The sequence below is a fragment of the Kogia breviceps genome, chromosome 9 (genome assembly GCF_026419965.1).
Source record: "Kogia breviceps isolate mKogBre1 chromosome 9, mKogBre1 haplotype 1, whole genome shotgun sequence".
Lineage (NCBI taxonomy): Eukaryota > Metazoa > Chordata > Mammalia > Artiodactyla > Physeteridae > Kogia > Kogia breviceps.
This window is the reverse complement of record NC_081318.1, coordinates 398787-416144: the sequence shown is the minus strand read 5'-3', so window position 1 is coordinate 416144 and position 17358 is coordinate 398787. Positions and strand designations below refer to the sequence as shown.

General features: G+C 47.9%; 1 protein-coding gene across 1 annotated transcript in view; it reads right to left on the bottom strand.

Moving 5' to 3' along the window:
• VIPR2 (vasoactive intestinal peptide receptor 2) overlaps positions 1 to 17358 on the bottom strand; it is a 63170-nt gene that overhangs the window by 12931 nt on the left and 32881 nt on the right. Inside the window, exons 5-6 of the mRNA XM_059074663.2 lie at positions 10670 to 10767; positions 404 to 545 (exon numbers count right to left, since the gene is read on the bottom strand). Coding sequence (XP_058930646.1) covers positions 404 to 545; positions 10670 to 10767 — 240 coding nt within the window. The remainder of the gene's footprint in view (positions 1 to 403; positions 546 to 10669; positions 10768 to 17358) is intronic.

Below are 17358 nucleotides of genomic sequence, written 5' to 3'. Positions count from 1 at the left end.
TTCCACCCAGCAGTCGGGGGAGGCATCTACTGCTCAGAATCCCAGACATTCACGGAGAAAACGGCGTCGTGCGTGCCCACCCGTGCCGGGGTCGTCCGGCTCGAGCTGCCGCTGGTGCTTCGCGGCAGTGGGAGGCCGGCTCTGCCTGGGGTTAGCACTCCGGCCGTGGCCTCCCACCGGGCAGTGCCCACGTGCCCACCTTGTGTCTCTGGCCACCGTGGGCCTGCTCCGAGCTCAGGCCCGCTCCCGCACCCTGACGGGGACCACCGGCTCTGGGACTTCTTCCCGATGCCAAGTGGGTCTGGAGCAAAGGGATGGGCGGGGGGAAGGGAGGTCGGTGGGGCTGGAGTTCACACAGGCACCGCCCCCCATGAGAGGACCCCGCCCACAGGGACAGCCTTACCCAGGAGGACGGCTGGTCGGGGCAGTGCAGAGTCCCTGAGCTGGAGTACAGAACGTCGTCCTTGACCAGCACCGAGACGGCTCGCAGGATGAAGGAGAGGAACAGGTTCAGGTGTATGTAGTTCCTGGTGCAATGCAGCTTCCTGCGGAGGGGGAGGCGGTGGGGGGAGGGGAGAGGATGATGGGGGAGGGGGGGAGATAGATAATCAAACACTGATTTGGGCCACACTTTCATAGTTGCCTGTGTGGCTTTACGCTTAAGGCTTCTTTTTTGTGGAAGTTAATCATTTATTTAACTATTCCTTATTGTATATTTAAGATGTTTACAGCTTTGCATTATGATAAATATTTTTGTGCATAAACCTTTTCCCTTATTTCTGACTTAGCGCCTTAGATCAGAGTCCTAGAAAAGGATTTCAGCAAAGCCGTGCTGCGTCGAGCCTGCAGTGGCATGCCCTCACTTCACAGATGTGCAGACCACCCATCTTTGCAGCAAATTTCCTGCAAGACCCACATCAAAGGACCTGTCTCTGAACTTAACTTTATGTGATATTCTGCTTCTCTAAGAAATGCTCAGAACATTTTGTTTATAGTTAATTTACAACACTTAAATTCTGCTTTGGAGAAGACTTAATTGGATATTTGCTTTAACTCTGACTTTTAATTGTTTGGAGTCTTTAAGAACAAGCTGTTCCACACAGATGCACTTCCAACATTGTTAAACATAACTCTTCAGGTTTACGTAAAGTTTAAAAATTTTGAAGAACATTTAAAAATGTATACTAGGGCTTCCCTGGTGGCGCAGTGGTTGGGAGTCCACCTGCCGATGCAGGGGACGCGGATTCGAGCCCCGGTCCGGGAATATCCCACAGCCGCGGAGCGGCTGGGCCCGTGAGCCATGGCCGCTGCGCCTGCGCGTCCGGAGCCTGTGCTCCGCGGCGGGAGAGGCCACAGCAGTGAGAGGCCCGCATACCGCAAGAAAAAAAAAAAAAGTATACTAAAATAGACTTCCACCTGTGGCTAGGAAGAGAAGCTTATCTGACTTCCCTCCCACTAGGGGGTCAAAGTGATTTAAAAAGTTATCTATGGGCTTTGGAGAGCAGCGGAAGCAGCTAGGACTCGAAGCACAGGGCGCTGGTGAGGAGGGAGGCACTGAGGCTCTTCGGACACCCACCTCCTCTTGTCTCCTGGGCTGTTGGTTAACCCATGTCTCAGGGCACAGCAGCCAATTAGAGAGCAGGGGCCCAGAGCTTATAACATCGTCACTGGATGGAATGGACAACAAAGGAAGTTAAGGGCTTTCAAGTTAACAGACTCCAGGAGCAATGATTCTGGAGAAAAGGAAAACACAGAGAGCCCAAAATTCAGCAGGCAGTTATCTACTGAGGTTTTCCTTTCCTTTTTCCATTTCCTAAGGTGTTCATGTGTTGGATGAGTAGAAAGATTCCCAGGTTTTCATCTGAAACCCCTAAAAGGCTATGACATAGGGATAATGACAAACCAGCCTTTACAGAGCCTGAAATACGGCCTCAAGTCAACTCAGTCCCTGCCTGGCTCAGGCTGGTCTGCCCATCTTGCTAGAAAAATTAAATCCTCTCTGTAGTAAGAGATCATCTAAAGTCTCTACAACTTAATTATATGTAATTTCAATAAATTAATAAGTATGCTACAAACAGTACCAAGTGATCAAATACAGTTAAAAAGGAAAAAAAAACAAAAACAAAAATAAACAGAGAATAGAAGGAGATCCAGACACTGGCATTTTAAGACATGGACTGTAAAATTACTCTGATTAATATATCCAAGAAAATTGGTGAAGATATGGAGAACCTTATTAGAGGATGGAATTAATTGTAAAAATGAAATGGAAAATTGAAAACTTAAAAAATAACCCTGAAATTAAGAATTAAATAGCTGGGTCTAACATTAGATTAGACACTGTAAATCAGAGTATTATAAGTTGGAAAATAGATCAGTAGAATATGTCCAGACAAAAATAGAGAGAAACAAAATAATGTAAAATATAAAGAAATAGGAAATATATGGGAAATGATGAAAATGTTAAACATACGTGAGAATAGTTTCAGAAGGAGAGGAGAGAGAATAAGGTAGAAGCAGTATTTGAAGAGATACTAGCCAAGAATTTTTGAAATTGATAAAATACAATAACAGATTAAAGAAATTCCACTAACTCCAAGAAGGAGGATTACAAAGAAAACCACACTAAAGCCCATGATAGTATAACTGCTAAAAACCAAAGACAAAGAAAAAAGTCTTCAAAGCACCCAGAGGAAGACTCATCCTTCAGTGGAATAATGGTGAGACTGGCAGCTGACTTTTTCAAAAGAACTAATGAAGTACAGCTTTAATGTGAGGAAAGAAAATAACTGCCAACAAAGAATTCAATACTCTCAAAAATATCCTCCAAAAATGAAGGCAAAATTAAGATGATTTCAGACAATCAAAAATCATAAGAATTCACTCCTGGGAGGCCTGTGCTGAAGGAAGCACTAAAGGGAGATCTTTAGGCAGGAAGAAAATGATCCTGGATGGAAACATGAAAATTTAAGAAGGAATGAAGAGCACCAGGACAGACAGACAGGCAACTGTAAATTAACACTGACTTCCAAACAACAACAGTAATCATGCCTTGTGGTACTTATAAAATGCTGTGAAGTCTTGAGTTGACTGGGAAGCAGTAAAAAATAGTAACTGGAGGTTAACACCTATGAGACAAGGATGCATGTTGTTAATATGGGGTGAAAACCAGAAGAAGAATAATAGAATATATAACTAACAATCTGAAAGGGGAAAATTGGAATAATAAAAACACTTGACAATTTAAAAAGAAACATGAAGTGAGTACAGGAGCAATGAAGCAGCTGAGACAATTGAAAGCAAAGAGATAGAAGACGGATTGAAACTCCAAGTTGTCAGTAACTAGTCTAAATGTGAGTGTAAAATACTGTATGTAAAAATAAAAATAGACTGGAAATAAAAAGCAAATCTCAATTAAATGGAGCTTGTAAAAAAAATAAATGGAGCTTGTAAAACATTCAAATTAAATGTAAAACAGGGAAGTTCAAAGTAAAAGCACAGAAAATATATCTTGCAAATATCAAATGAAAGAAAGCTAATATAACTACATTAATATAAAAGTAGATTTTTTTAAAGTCAAGGGACATTACTAAACATAGACAGTTTAATAGGAAAATAAAACATTAAATGGGTATGCCCCTAAAAACATAAGCTTAAAATATATAAAGCAAACAGTGAAAGAAATAAAAGAAGAAATAGACAAGTCCACAATTATAGTTGGAAATTTTAATACATGTCTGTCAGTAACTGATAGAACAAGTAGTTAAAACAAATAGTAAAATTTAGAATATTTAAATAACATGATTGACAAAATTATGTAAATGACGTATGTAGCATACAAACCAATAACTGTGGAAATTATATTGTCTTCAAATGAAAATGAAACTTTTACTAAAATAGACCACATTCTGAGTCATAAATCAAGTCTCAACAAATTTTAGAGGATTTAATTCATGTGGTATGCTCTCCGATTACCATGAATTAAGCCAGATTACCATGAATTACGCCACAATCCAACTTGTTACTAATTTTCTATTCAGCTTAGAGATTAATCTATAGTCTTGTATAGCCTACGAGTTTAAAAATAATAAAAAAGAGAGTTTAGAAAAATTAGAACTCAATGATAATGGAAAACACATATTTAAACTTAAAAGATGGAACTAAAGCAGGTCTGAGAGGGAAATGTGTAGGTATAAATAAATGCATTTTAAACAAAGGAAGGCTGAACATATACCTAACTTAAGAAGCTAGAAAAAGCATACCAAATCGAAACCAGAGAACACAGAAGGAAGGAAACAATAAAGATAAGAGCACAAGTCAGTAAATTAATAAATAAGCATACAGGAGAGAAAATTAAAGTCAAAAGTTGGTTCTTGGAAAACACTGATAAAACTGATAAAGCTTTATACAGCAAGATTCATCAAGATACAAAGAAGGAAAATAAAAATTACCAATACCAGGAATGAAAAAGGAGATATAAGTATAGCTCTTAAATACATGAAAAATATAATAAGAGATACAGAAATGTAGATGAAATGAATAGATTCCTTGAAAAATACAACTTATAATTAACATAGGAGAAACAGAGAATCTGAATTGTCATATGTTTGTTTTAAAAACTTGAACCTAAAAAGAAACCCTTCCCACATGACAACTCTCTGCCCAGATGGCTTCACAGATGAATTCCACAAACGCTACGGAAGAAATAGCACCTTATCTAACCCACACTATTCCACAGAATAGGAAAGGGGGGCACTTTCTTATTCACCTATGGACCAGCACAGCGGTCATATCAAAGCCTATCTTACAAGAAAGGAAAATTATATCAAATTCATGAATGTAGACACAAAAATCCTCAACAAGACATTTGTAAACTAAACCCAGTTATATAGTAAAAGGATAATATATCACAACCAAATAGGGTTAATTTTAGGAATGAAAGGTGGATTTAATATCAGAAAATCTACCTATATATTTTTTCAAATTAAATGAACAATGATAAAAACCATCTTCTCATCTCACTATATGCAGAAAAATCATCATAAATTCAGCACCCATTCATGATTAAAAACTCAGAAAACTGGGAATTGAAAGGAATGCTCTTAATCTGGTAAAGAGTATCTTCAAAGTATCTGCAGCAAACGTCACGCTTACAAGTGAAATATTGAGAACTTTCACTCTGAGCTCAAAAATAAGAAAAGGTGGTCCTCTATCATCACTTCTATTCATACTGTGATTCACAAAAACATGAGTTGCATATAACAAGAATCCAGATGAATTTACAGAATAATTATAAAATTCATAAATAAATTTGTCAAGTCTGCTGAAGCAAGATCAAAAATTTGGCAAGTCTGCTGAAGCAAGATCAATATATCAATATCAATTCCTTTTCTAAACGTTATGTATACACAAATATATACAACAGCATAAACAAATACCTCAGCATGACTATCAAAAGACGTCCATGATGTTTACTCAGAGAACCACAGAATATTATTGAAAGAAATTAAGAAAACCCAAACCAATGGAAGGATCTACTATAATCACTGGTTGGATGATTAAAAACTGTAAAGATGTCCAGTCTATCCAAGCTGATCTACAGATTCAATGCAATTCAAAATGAAATCCCAGAAGAGTTTTTTTAATGGCTACTGACAAGCTGATTAAAAAAATTCACATGTAAGTGCAAATGACCAAGCTCTTCCTAGTAAGAAAGAAGAGATGACAGATTTACACTGCTGGAAGTCAGGGCTTATTATAAAGGTACAGCAATTACAGCAATGTAAAAATGGCACATGATAGATAAAGAGGGAAATAGGACAGAACAGGGCATCCAGTCCCTTGATACACAGTCACAAAGATGCCTTTGCAACGCACTGGCACAGGTGGGCTTTCCAGGTAATGGTCCTGGAGAAACTGAATACACATATAGAGAAAGCAAATGAACCTGAACCCCTACCTCACACCATACACAAAAAATAAATCACCAGTGGATCATAAACCTACACATGAGAAGTTAAAATAATAAAAATTTCTAGATGATAACAAAGAAGAACATGCCAGAGATATTTTAAACAGGCTCAGGAAGCTCTGACCATAAAGACAGATGGTCAATAGGCTTCATTAAAATGAAGAACTTTCGCTGATCAAAAGACTCATTAGGGGGGTGTGAAGTCGAACCACAGTGCTGGAGATAAAATCTGTGATATCCATATCTGATGAAAGACTGCTCTTACAGGACTCCTAAAAACTAACTTTAAAAAAGAGAGACAGCTGAATAGAAAAATGAGCAAACACTTGAAATGGTCCTGCAGAAAAAAAAGTTACCAGACACATTATATCATTATTCACCAGGGAAATGCAAATTAAAAACACAATTCTATATTATTATAGACAATGGGGGTGGGAGGTAGAGTGGAAGGAATCTCCGCAAGGCAGGTGAACACGTGCAGTACCTAGAGAGACTACACCTGTGCATGGCCTACGCCAGGAAAGACATATAAACGTAAAATAAGTGTGAACACAAATATAAGTGTGCACACATACACACACACATCTGAAGAACTGCGTACACGCGTGCAGGAGCGAACTCACGAGAATGTTCACAGCAGCGCTGCTTGTGGCCGTCCCAAACCGAGAGGCCCCCACTTCTCCGTGGACGTTGAATGAATAAATGAGCTGTGTTATCTTCACACAGCAATAAGAACGAACAGGATAACCACACGCAACAACTCGGATGAACCTCCCTGCAAAAGGCTGAACTGCGGAGACTGGGGCGTTCCTTCTGTAAGATTCTAAACTAGGCAAAAGCAGCGTGTGGTGTCAGAACTCTGAATAACGGTCGCCTTCGGGAAGCGGGTGGTGGCGACACGCAGCGGCCTGGAGACTGGCCCCTGGTGCCAGCCCTGCAGGACTGCGACCTGGGCGCTGGGCGCTCTGGGGACAAGCATCGCGCTGCACGTGGAGCCCTGCCCACGCCCCTGCACGCACACTTCACTCCGAAAAGTCTATTTCTGTGTATTCAGCATGACCCCGGGCCTCGGTAATGATGACATTACATACGACACAGGAGCAGTTCTGAAGCTCAGTGACCCTGCGCTGTGGTCTGACGGCTGCAGGCTCGACGCTGCCTCGGCTTCGTGTGCTTCTCGTGCTGGGAGCGCTCATCTCTCCAAACCCTTTTCTTTCTTCTCTTCTTCCCTCTGCTCCTCTTCCTTCTCACCACGTCTCTCCACTGAGTGCGGCTGGGGTTTGTTGCTGTCCCCCAGGTGAGCACAGCCCCTCCAGGTCAGCAAGCTGTCCAAACGAGTCACGCCGCCGGGTCTCTCAGCGACGCCTTCACCACACATTTAAAGTTCCACTTCCAGGTACAGATCTAACGGATGCTGGATGTAACTGAAAGTGTGTCTCCAGATGAGCCAGGCTGGAATCCGCCCCCTGATGGTGGCATGAATGGACTCCCGAAGGTGAACGGGGTGAAGGTGGTGGTGGATCGGGGCCCGGCGCTCCTCCGCTCAGCAGCCTGGGACACGTGGCACCTCCGAGGCCTCCTTCTCTAACTGGTAAAGCTGGGACGTGAGAGCACTTACCTGGTGGAGGTGTTGGAAGGACCAAATTAACAAGCCTCTATGAAATGCATGGCACAGTGTGTTAGCAATTACTGCTGCTATTCCTGGGCCTGTGAGGCCCGGGGCTGCCTCGTCGGTGCCTGGACCACAGGCCGTGCTCGAGGATGCCAGCATCAGTGACCACCCACGACTCCCATGCAGAACTAGGCCCTGCGTTTGATACCCAAGTCTGCATGGCCTTCGGGAAAGAGAGAGATGAGGAAATGAGATGCTCCATTTCTCTGCTGTAAAGTAAGAACCTAAGTGTCCACTGACAGATGAATGGATAAAGAAGATGTGGCACACATATACAATGGAATATTACTCAGCCATAAAAAGAAACGAAATTGAGTTGTTTGTAGTGAGATGGAGGGACCTAGAGTCTGTCATACAGAGTGAAGTAAGTCAGAAAGAGAAAAACAAATACCATATGCTAACACATATATATGGAATCTAAAAAAATATAAAAAGGTTCTGATGAACCTAGGGGCAGGACAGGAATAAAGACACAGGTGTAGAGAATGGACTTGAGGACGCAGGGAGAGGGAAGGGTAAGCTGGGACAAAGTGAGAGAGTGGCGTGGACATATATACGCTACCAAACGTAGGGTGGATAGCTAGTGGGAAGCAGCCGCATAGCACAGGGAGATCAGCTCTCGGTGCTTTGTGACCACCTAGAGGGGTGGGATAGGGAGGGCGGGAAGGAGGGAGATGCAAAGGGGAGGAGATATGGGGACATATGTATATGTATAGCTGATTCACTTTGTTGTAAAGCAGAAACTAACACACCATTGTAAAGCAATTATACTCCAATAAAGATGTTTAAAAAAAAAAGAACATGGTTGCTTGATGCTTTCTTAGCTTATGGGCTATATTTTGGAGAATAAATGTTCGATGACTGCAAAGAATTCTGTTTCCTGGGTGTAAATCACCAGGACAATGGAGCGTGTTATTTTTTTCCCCCTCCCTCCTGGAGCGTGTTATTTTTTTTCCCCCTCCCCCCGGAGCGTGTTATTTTTATAACATGGATTTCAGAATTAACTCAGTCTCTCAGCTCTTCAGGGAGGTGGTATCAGCAGAAGGAAGTGGGAAGGGTGCCCGAGTTGAAGGCAGAGCCTGGGACTGTACTCCAGCCCTGGGCTCTGGGCACTTTTTCCTGGGATCATTACACACTGAACCAGCAGAATGACAGCCAATGCAGACACATCCTTTTTCTAACTAAGAAGTGTCACCTGCAGGTGAAGAATGATGTCCGTGTAAAGACTGTGATATGCATAAAACCATGTGAGATTCTCTTAATGGCTCATGACCATATTTGCAATAATTCCAAAATGCTATTGCTGGCTACTTAAATGTGTCATGAAGCACAAACCTGAGGGCAATTGCTGTGTCAAGAATATGGATTGCTCAACATAGGACTTCTTTAAAAACAAACTGAAATTTTCCTAATTCAAGTTACCCTGTGCTGGCTTACCTCCCTAAATGTTTCCTTTCTTTTTTATATTTAACAATTTCAAGATTTAAAAATGTACAATAAAATACAGAAGATAGCAGAACAAATATTAATATAATACCAGTGTTTTTTTTTAAGAACTTTTTTTTATCATATAAAATATTATAGGTCTTCCCCACACTTTTCAAAGTGCAGTTCTGGATTAAAGGCATTGTCTCATTCTTTCTGAGAATGATCAACAACCTGACGCAGCCGAGATGCCTGAAACTAGAGGAACACCGCTTAACGTCTGCTGAGATCTCCGCTACCTGCTCCATCACCTCCACTCACTCATTTTTCTTCCAAGTATGGATCTCCTAATGTTCTAAAAACACTCCATTTGTTATATCGCTGATTTTATATGAAGACTGGCCAACATTTGAACTATATTTTAGCAAAGGGACATAAGATATGTGGTGTGTGGGAGGAAAATAAAAGTGGAGTTGGTGTTGCCAAGAGAACCTCCAGATGGAGCCAGAGGCCACGAGGAAGTGAGGCCAGCGCATCTCAGCCGGACGGGATCTGAGCTCTGACCACTCAGTGTCCTCACGAGGCGTCCAGAAAGTCTGCACAGTGTTCCAGAAACTCAGATACATATCAGACCCCAGCCCCTGAACAACTCGTGACAGCCTGTCCCTTAAGGACAATATTTCCTTTTGCATCAGAGCCAATCCTAACTCTTGCCAGACAACTTTTAACAACCTGTGGCTTTTGCCTTTACAAGCCCCCGACTCCTTCTCTTCCCTGGAACCCTCTCAGTTTTACCTGAATCTGTGTTTCTCGAATTGCAATTCCTGAGACCCCGAATAATGCTCTCTGTTCTCTACAGATCACTTTTTGACAGGTGATCAAAACCCTGTTAAAATAAGCTGCATATCACCCATTTTACTTAAGGCTACTGATGCTTAAGACATGGATTTAATCCTAAAAACTGGAACCTTTTCCCAGACAGAAGTGTCGACCTCCCCCCTTGAACCCTGACCACCAGCCACACAATGTCTGCCATTAGCTACCTGGCACAGACCTAGGAGGGTCCAGGAGCAGGGGAAAAACAGGCGCCATTCAGAGAGCACCTCCCACATGCCATGTAGGCTCCATCGGCCTCCATGTGGACGCACAGAGAGGTTAAGCAATTTGTCCAAGGTCACACAGCTGCTAAGAGACTGACCCAGGATTTGAACCTGTCCTCATGCTCCTGAACACATGACAGTGTCTCTTAACTGAGCACCCACTGTGAGGCCCAGATGTGGGTGCTTCTGAGTGGGAGGGGAAGGGCAGGGTGCCTCTGTATTTTCAAAGCATTTGCATATTGCTGTTTAGTAAATAACAGTTGAACTGCATTCTTATCCATGGTCAGTACTGTCTCCTCATATGAGAAATGCAGAGTATTTAAATACAGATGTCAACATTAGCATCATATTTCAAGCTGGCATTTTCCCAGGGACTTTGGTTGGCTTGGCACAGAGGAGGGCTGGGAGCCAGTGGTTTCTGCCCTCCTCTGATGGGCCGAGACGGCTTAAATGGATGATTTCCTCACGTTTTTGGCAGGATTGCTCATTTCTGCCACTTACCTGAAGAGGCAAAGAATTATGCTTCCGGTTGTAAGGGAAATCAGAGAGACACTGTAGCCCAGGGTATAAATGGCCTTCACCAGAATATAAAACGTGATCTGAAAGAGAGGAAAGTGCATCTGTAAGCGACTGTTGGCCGGCACTGGACAACGGGCCGGGTTCCTGATCCCACCGTGCGATCCCTTCAGGTCGGGCTACGGGCTGCTGATGCTGGAACACACGAGGCAGCGTTGTCCTGGAGCTCCACCTCCATCCTGAGCCAAAAGTGGCACTCTAAACACCCACCTGTTCCCCTGTAATTCATTGTGAACAACCTGGGATGGTTTCCATAAAGCAAACCTGCCTGGAGGGAGCCGCCTGGGTTAGCAAAGGAAGCAAGGACGTGGGGACCACATTCGGAGGAGGCGTCGAGGCGCCGCCCCGAAGCAGCAGACTGGACGCGCTCAGCCCTCCCGGTGGGAGAGAGGAAAACCGCCGAGCTCGTCTTAACCTCCGGGGGCGGGTCTGGACCAGGAAGACAGTGCCCTACGTAGGGACTGCCGCCTGCCTCCCGCAGGGCGCCTTCTTGCTCCCCCAGTGAATTCCTGGTGTGATCTGTGTCTTAAGTCAGCCAAGACGGCGGAGCTAAGTGTGAAGAAACAGCAAATCCCGCCTCGAGTGACCCCGTCTGAGGCCTCGCAGGTCGGCGTGTGGGATTTGTCGCTCCGTGGCTTCCAGCCTGCGGGGGAGAAAGCAGAGGGCGAGCTGGGCTTCTGAACTGTCCTTGGAAACCCTGATTTTAGCTTCTGTCCCTCTCCTGTTCTCCTCCTGATGCAGGATTACAGGCAGGACTGGGGTGTTCGGAGCAGCTGCCACTGCGTCATCTGCGGCAACAGTTCAGGTTAAACAGTTGGAAAAGGAAATATTTCAAAACCAGTGAAAGCACAGAAAACAACGTGATGACCACACACGCACCTGCAGACAGACGCCAGAACCAAACCGGCAACTGAGTAAAACCACGGGGGCCCATCGCCGACCCCGCCCCCCGTGTGCCTTTACACCTTCACGCGTGTGTCTGTGCTGCGGTCTTGACGGGGTTATTGGGTGGTTTCTTCTGCACACGCGCCTCCACCCTCATGAGCTGCGCTGCTTGCTGTCCTGTGCCGTTTCACCCTGCTTTTTAGCTACCCGCCCTTTATTATTGCTTTGAATTGTCTTTGCTGGGTTTCCCCATGTTTACCTTTTTTTCTTACACTTTTCTTGATTCTCAGTTCTTCCTTCCGGTTTCTTCTTTCCCCCGAAGCACACTCCTTACGCACGCTTAGTGGGGGTCAGCCGGGCGTGGACCCATCGGCTTCTGTGTCTCTTTCAATTCTGAGCGGCAGCTCCGCGGGTGGGTTCTGGGTAAGGACGAGTCCCCCCTTCGGTCCGCGCCATCTGTGGGTGGGCAGTCTGTCTTCAAGATTCTCTGCAGTGTGGTATGTTCTAGTTTCATCACAGTTGCCTGGCTGTGGATTTTCTTTTATTCCCGGTGCTTGGGGTGGTCGGGGTCTCCGTTTCTCCTGCTGAGACTGTGATCAGATTGACGCTGGGCCTCCACCTGATGCCCAGAAACTGCTCTATTTCCCACCCCCTCGTCCCTCTGCTGCATCCGGGCAGTTTCTTTGGATCTACCTTCCCTGTTCCAGAATTCCCTTCTCATCTGTATCTGATCTGCTGTTTGATGTACCTACTTGATCTTCATTTTTTTAAATTATAGTTGATTTACAATGTTGTGTTAGTTTCACGTGTACAGCAAAGTGGTTCAGTTATGTGTGTGTGTGTGTGTGTGTATACAGGGAGAGGCCACAACAGTGAGCCGCCCGCGTAACGCTCCGGACGCGCAGGCTCAGCGGCCATGGCTCACGGGCCCAGCCGCTCCGTGGTATGTGGGATCTTCCCGGACCGGGGCACGAACCCGCGTCCCCTGCACCGGCAGGCGGATTCTCAACCACTGCGCCACCAGGGAAGCCCAGCAAATATCTTTTAAGACCCACCTCTTCTGCTTAGGAGACTGTAACCGTAACCTAATAGTGCTGGGTGCTTTGCAATTTACAAAACGTAACACAGAAGTTAATTCATTCACTTCTCGCAACGGCCTGTGAAGGAGCAGACAGAGTATTTTTGCCACGGTCCCCCAGGCAGGTGGGGGACCTGAGTCTGGGGGTGACAGGTCAGTTTCAGAACACGAGGCCACCAAGGTGCAGGGCTGAGGGTCCACCCGCACCCCAGCGTCCCCTCCCTCAGAGGGTGCCCTCCCTGGGGGACGTTGCTTGTCTGTTTCCGCTTTCTTCCTTTAAGAGGAATCGGTCAGTTCTGCATGTAAGGAGCGTGGCCGTCACCACTGCCTCCTAACAATGAGTAGAACTCTGAACGGACTGGAAGACCAACCATCTCCCTGGGTCCACGAGAGGAGGGAGGAGGCAGGACAGACAGCTGCCCCCGGACAGTGGGGAGACAGGCAGCAGCAGGGGCTGGGGGTCCCCAGGGCCGAGTCATGAGACTGACTGTTAGGCTGCAGGAATGAAGACACCGGTGAGGCTGAAAGCACAGACAAGCACGTCAACGACCAGAGTAGAGTAAAGAAACAGACCCATGTAAACGGTCACTGGCCTTTGACAGAAAAGCAAAGGTAATACAATGGGGCAAGGAAAGTCTTTTCAACACATGTTGCTGGAAGAACTGGACATCCACATGCAAAAAATGAACCTAGACACAGACCTTACACCTTTACAAAAATTAACTCAAAATGGGTCATAGACCTAAATGTAAAGTGCAAAAATGTGAAACTCCTAGAAGATAAATAACATAGGAGAAAACCTAGATGACCTTGAGTTGATGATGCTTTCTAAAATACAACACCAAAGGCAACACCATTTGTGAAAGAAATCATTGATAAGGTGGACCTCAACAAAATTAAAAAATTCTGCCCTGTGAAAGAAATTCAGAGAATGAGAAGGCAAGCCACAGACTGGGAGAAAATATTTGCAAAAGGTACATCTGATAGGGATTGTTATTCAAAACATACAAAGAACTCTTAATACTCAACAATGAGAAAACAAACAACCCAATTAAAAACGGGCCCCAAACCTTAACAGGCACCTCGCCACAGAACAGACCGGATGGCAAACGGGCAAATGATAAGCTGCTCCTAAGCACAGACCGTGGTATCATCAAGCTGGACTAACGCGACATCCACAGAGTAACATCCACAGCGAACGGGAGCGTGGGTGGGGACCGTCTGGGGCTTGTGGTTTAAATTCTGTTCACTGATGAGATTGTGGATTCCTTTCCCTCAACCATAAAAGGAGGATTAAAAACAGCACATTACCCCAGGGGCCTGTCGGGGGAATTAAGTGAGATAATCCGTGTAAAGAGCTCGTAAACACTCCTCGTAAATGCCCTAAGTGACTCAAGTTACTGGGTTTGAGTTTACAACGAAGACCACTTTTACGACGAAGGAGATCTTCAAGGTTACTAAGTCCAACGACCCGAGTCCTCGTGAGTCAAGCCTGCCTTGGACACAGCCTGCTTCACAGAGGACCTGGAGCCCCCACCCCTGCGCGGCCCTGACCAGCGCTGCGGTGGAGGGTGAGGGACCGGCGGACGGAGGACAGGCGGACGGGCAGAGCTCCTGCCCACGGCGGCGCCCGCTCCAGTCTGTGGGTGGTCAGAGGCACCGCGGGAAGCCAACGGGGGCGACGCAAGCGCACTGGCTTCGCGCTGGGGCCTCCTCCAGGCTCGCTGCAGCCCTCAGGGCCGCCTGAGGAAGCGGACTGACCCCGGCGGGCGCTGTGCTCGCAGGTCGGGGGGCGCTGGACAGCACTGCCCCGGGCGGAAGCGAGCAGGCGCCCGCACAGCCACTCTGAGTGACACACAGGTGACGTGGCTCTCCTTGTCCCCGAGATCACCTCTCTCCTGAGGACGAGCGGAGACGTCAGGGAGGTGTCGGATGCTGCATGGAGGGGCAGGAGGGGGGCGTCCAGATGGGCACCATGACTGAGGCCCGCCCGCCCCAGGGCTGATTCCCCACGGAAGCTGCACTGCCGTGTAGCTGGGAGCGGGGGACCTGGCAGCTCTGGCCGTGGGCCCGGCGGGGACAGCTCAGAGCAGGTGGAGCTGGGGCTGCGGGTCTGGAGCTGTCGGCACCGTCGCCAGGACTGTGTGACTGGCTGGCAAAGAGCCCCTTTGCAGTCGCTACGGGCAGCGCTCCTTTGTTGGCGCGAACGTGTTAGAGGAAAATGGATTTCCTTTTCAAAACCCAAATACGACGTTTCTGAGGCAAAGAAACAGCCATAGATATTCTGGAGCAGTTTCCCCCACTGAGACCTATTCACAGCACAGAGTTTACGATAAAGAAAAGGCAGCCGACAGAAGGACTGGGAGCCTTTGTTTTGCTACCAATTGGCCTCACCTTTGGCAGATAACCCGCATCCGATTCTAGAAACGTCAACAAACCCCTCGGAGAGCCTGTGAGGTCTGTGAGGTCGAGGCCGACGTTCTTCAAACACGACGCATGAAAGATAGAGCAAGGCTGAGGGGCGGGAAGAGGCTGGGTCGCGCGCGCCCGCGCCGCCCCGCGCCGCCCGCGCCGCCCCGCGCCGCCCCGCGCCGCCCCGCGCCGCCCCGCGCCGCCCCGCGCCGCCCCCCGCGCCGCCCCGCGCCGCCCCCCGCGCCGCCCCGCGCCGCCCCGCGCCGCCCCCCGCGCCGCCCCGCGCCGCCCCCCGCGCCGCCCCGCGCCGGGGGACGTGCCCCGGGGACCATCCTGGGACCGAGTGAGCGGGTTAGATGACGGCTGTGTAAAACTCGAAGGCCCCCAGCTCTGGTACCGGCGCTGAGGCTACATCACAGCACACCCTCCTGTAGTAAAGACGGCCTCGCCGTTGACGAGCTGAGGAGGTGCACGTGTGCAGCTCGGGTGCCGCGTCCGCGTCCGCGTCCGCGTCCACGCCCGCCACGCACCCGCGCACAGATCGAGGAGGCCGCAGGGCGCCCCGGCCAGTCGGCTCCGCCGCACCATCCCGGCTACTAAATCGCTTCAAAACAGGTTTCAGGAAACGCACGACGGAGGGAAGTTTCCTCGCTGTCCTGTCAGGGTCCCTGGCGGGAAGCAAATGTCACTGAGAAATGATTTGTCAAACAGCATAAATTGAAGTGTTTTCGGGGGTACCTAAAATTTGATTTTATTTGAACACAAGAGTAAAGTATTTGCTGATTTTTGAGAAAGTAGAAAATATAGCCAAACTGTTAAAGGGAACCTGCAGTAACGAGGCCACCGTTTGTCCTCCATCAGCACATTTCCTGGCTTGCGGCCTCTCCAGGCCCATGTCCAGCCGCTCGAATTCCCCAAATCACACCCACGTGACAGGTGGTGTCAACTTGACAATTGGTAGGTGAACCTTTCCAAAACTCTGTCTTCTTTTCTCCAGGTCTTTAACAGAGATTGCGAGTACCCAGTAAAGCAAATATTGCTAATTTCCATAGTTTCTTCAGTTATCTCTTAGGACCACAAACTTTTAGTCCTGAAGTTGTACGTCACATGGAGAAACTGACCGGATTGTCCAGCGAACGTCCTGGTTGCCCCCAACCTGCCCCAGAAACGGTGCCTTCCCTCCTGTCCCCACCTCGAGGGCCTGGTTGGGACGGCTGATGCGCCCAGTTTCGCCGACTACCAGCTGCCCGGGCCCCAAATGTCTGTTTCCCCCAGGCAAGGCTGTCATGCACAAGCCCAGAGAAGAGCGGGGCACCAGGGAGATCGGACCCTCCCTCAGAGACGGGTTCCTGGCTGAGACCGGCCTGGGGCCCCCAGCCCCGACTCCTGCCTGCTGCCCCAGCCCTGTGGACACGGCTGGTCCCCGTGGCTGTCTTACAGAAACGGCCTGGTGTCCGCAGTGGCGTGGGCTCGTGGCTTGGCCCCCGCACCCCTGCAAGGCTGGGGCTGCCTGCCTCGCAGGCGCCCCGCTTCGCCTTCCCTGAAGACGGGTTGTTTCTCTGTATTTCCCGGGATACCTGTATTGCTTCCCACGCGCTCCTGAGCGTTTTCTCCATTATTCGACACTAATTTCTGTGCCCTCATCTCCTTTCTTGTAGGAGAACCTCCCGGAGCCAGGCACCTACCACGCTTCTGTAGATTTCCTGGTTCACCTCCTCTCCCTCACCCTGTTTCTCCTTCGGCCTTGGAAAGACTCACTCCTTTACCGGGCACGTGTTAAGCATCACGCTTCCAGGTTCAGGTGAAACTGACTAGAAATCGTGTCTGTCTCGCGCATCTTCTGATCACGCTTCAGCCGGCAGCCACATCTCTGCCTGGAGCGTCAGCGGGCAGCGTGGTGTGTAGCGCTGCTTACGGCTGCCGCCCAGTCCCGCTGGCACCGCTTCCCCCGTCCTGAACCCCCAGGTCCTGCCCTGCCTGCCTCGCTGCCGCTGACCCAACCCGCCCCTGTTTTCAGTCGCTACGCGGAGCACGCCTTTGTTGGTGTGGACGGGTCAGAGGAAAATGGGTTTTCACCATCGTCTGATGAGCGGTCCATGCGGAGCGTGGCCCTCACGTTCCCCTGAAAACCACGGCGAAGCTCCTTCCCGCTCTCTGATGCAAAATGAAGCAAAGCCACCGCCCCTGGTGCTTGTTTGGAAGCAGAACGCAATCAGCCACCGTAACGGAGGTGAGTGTG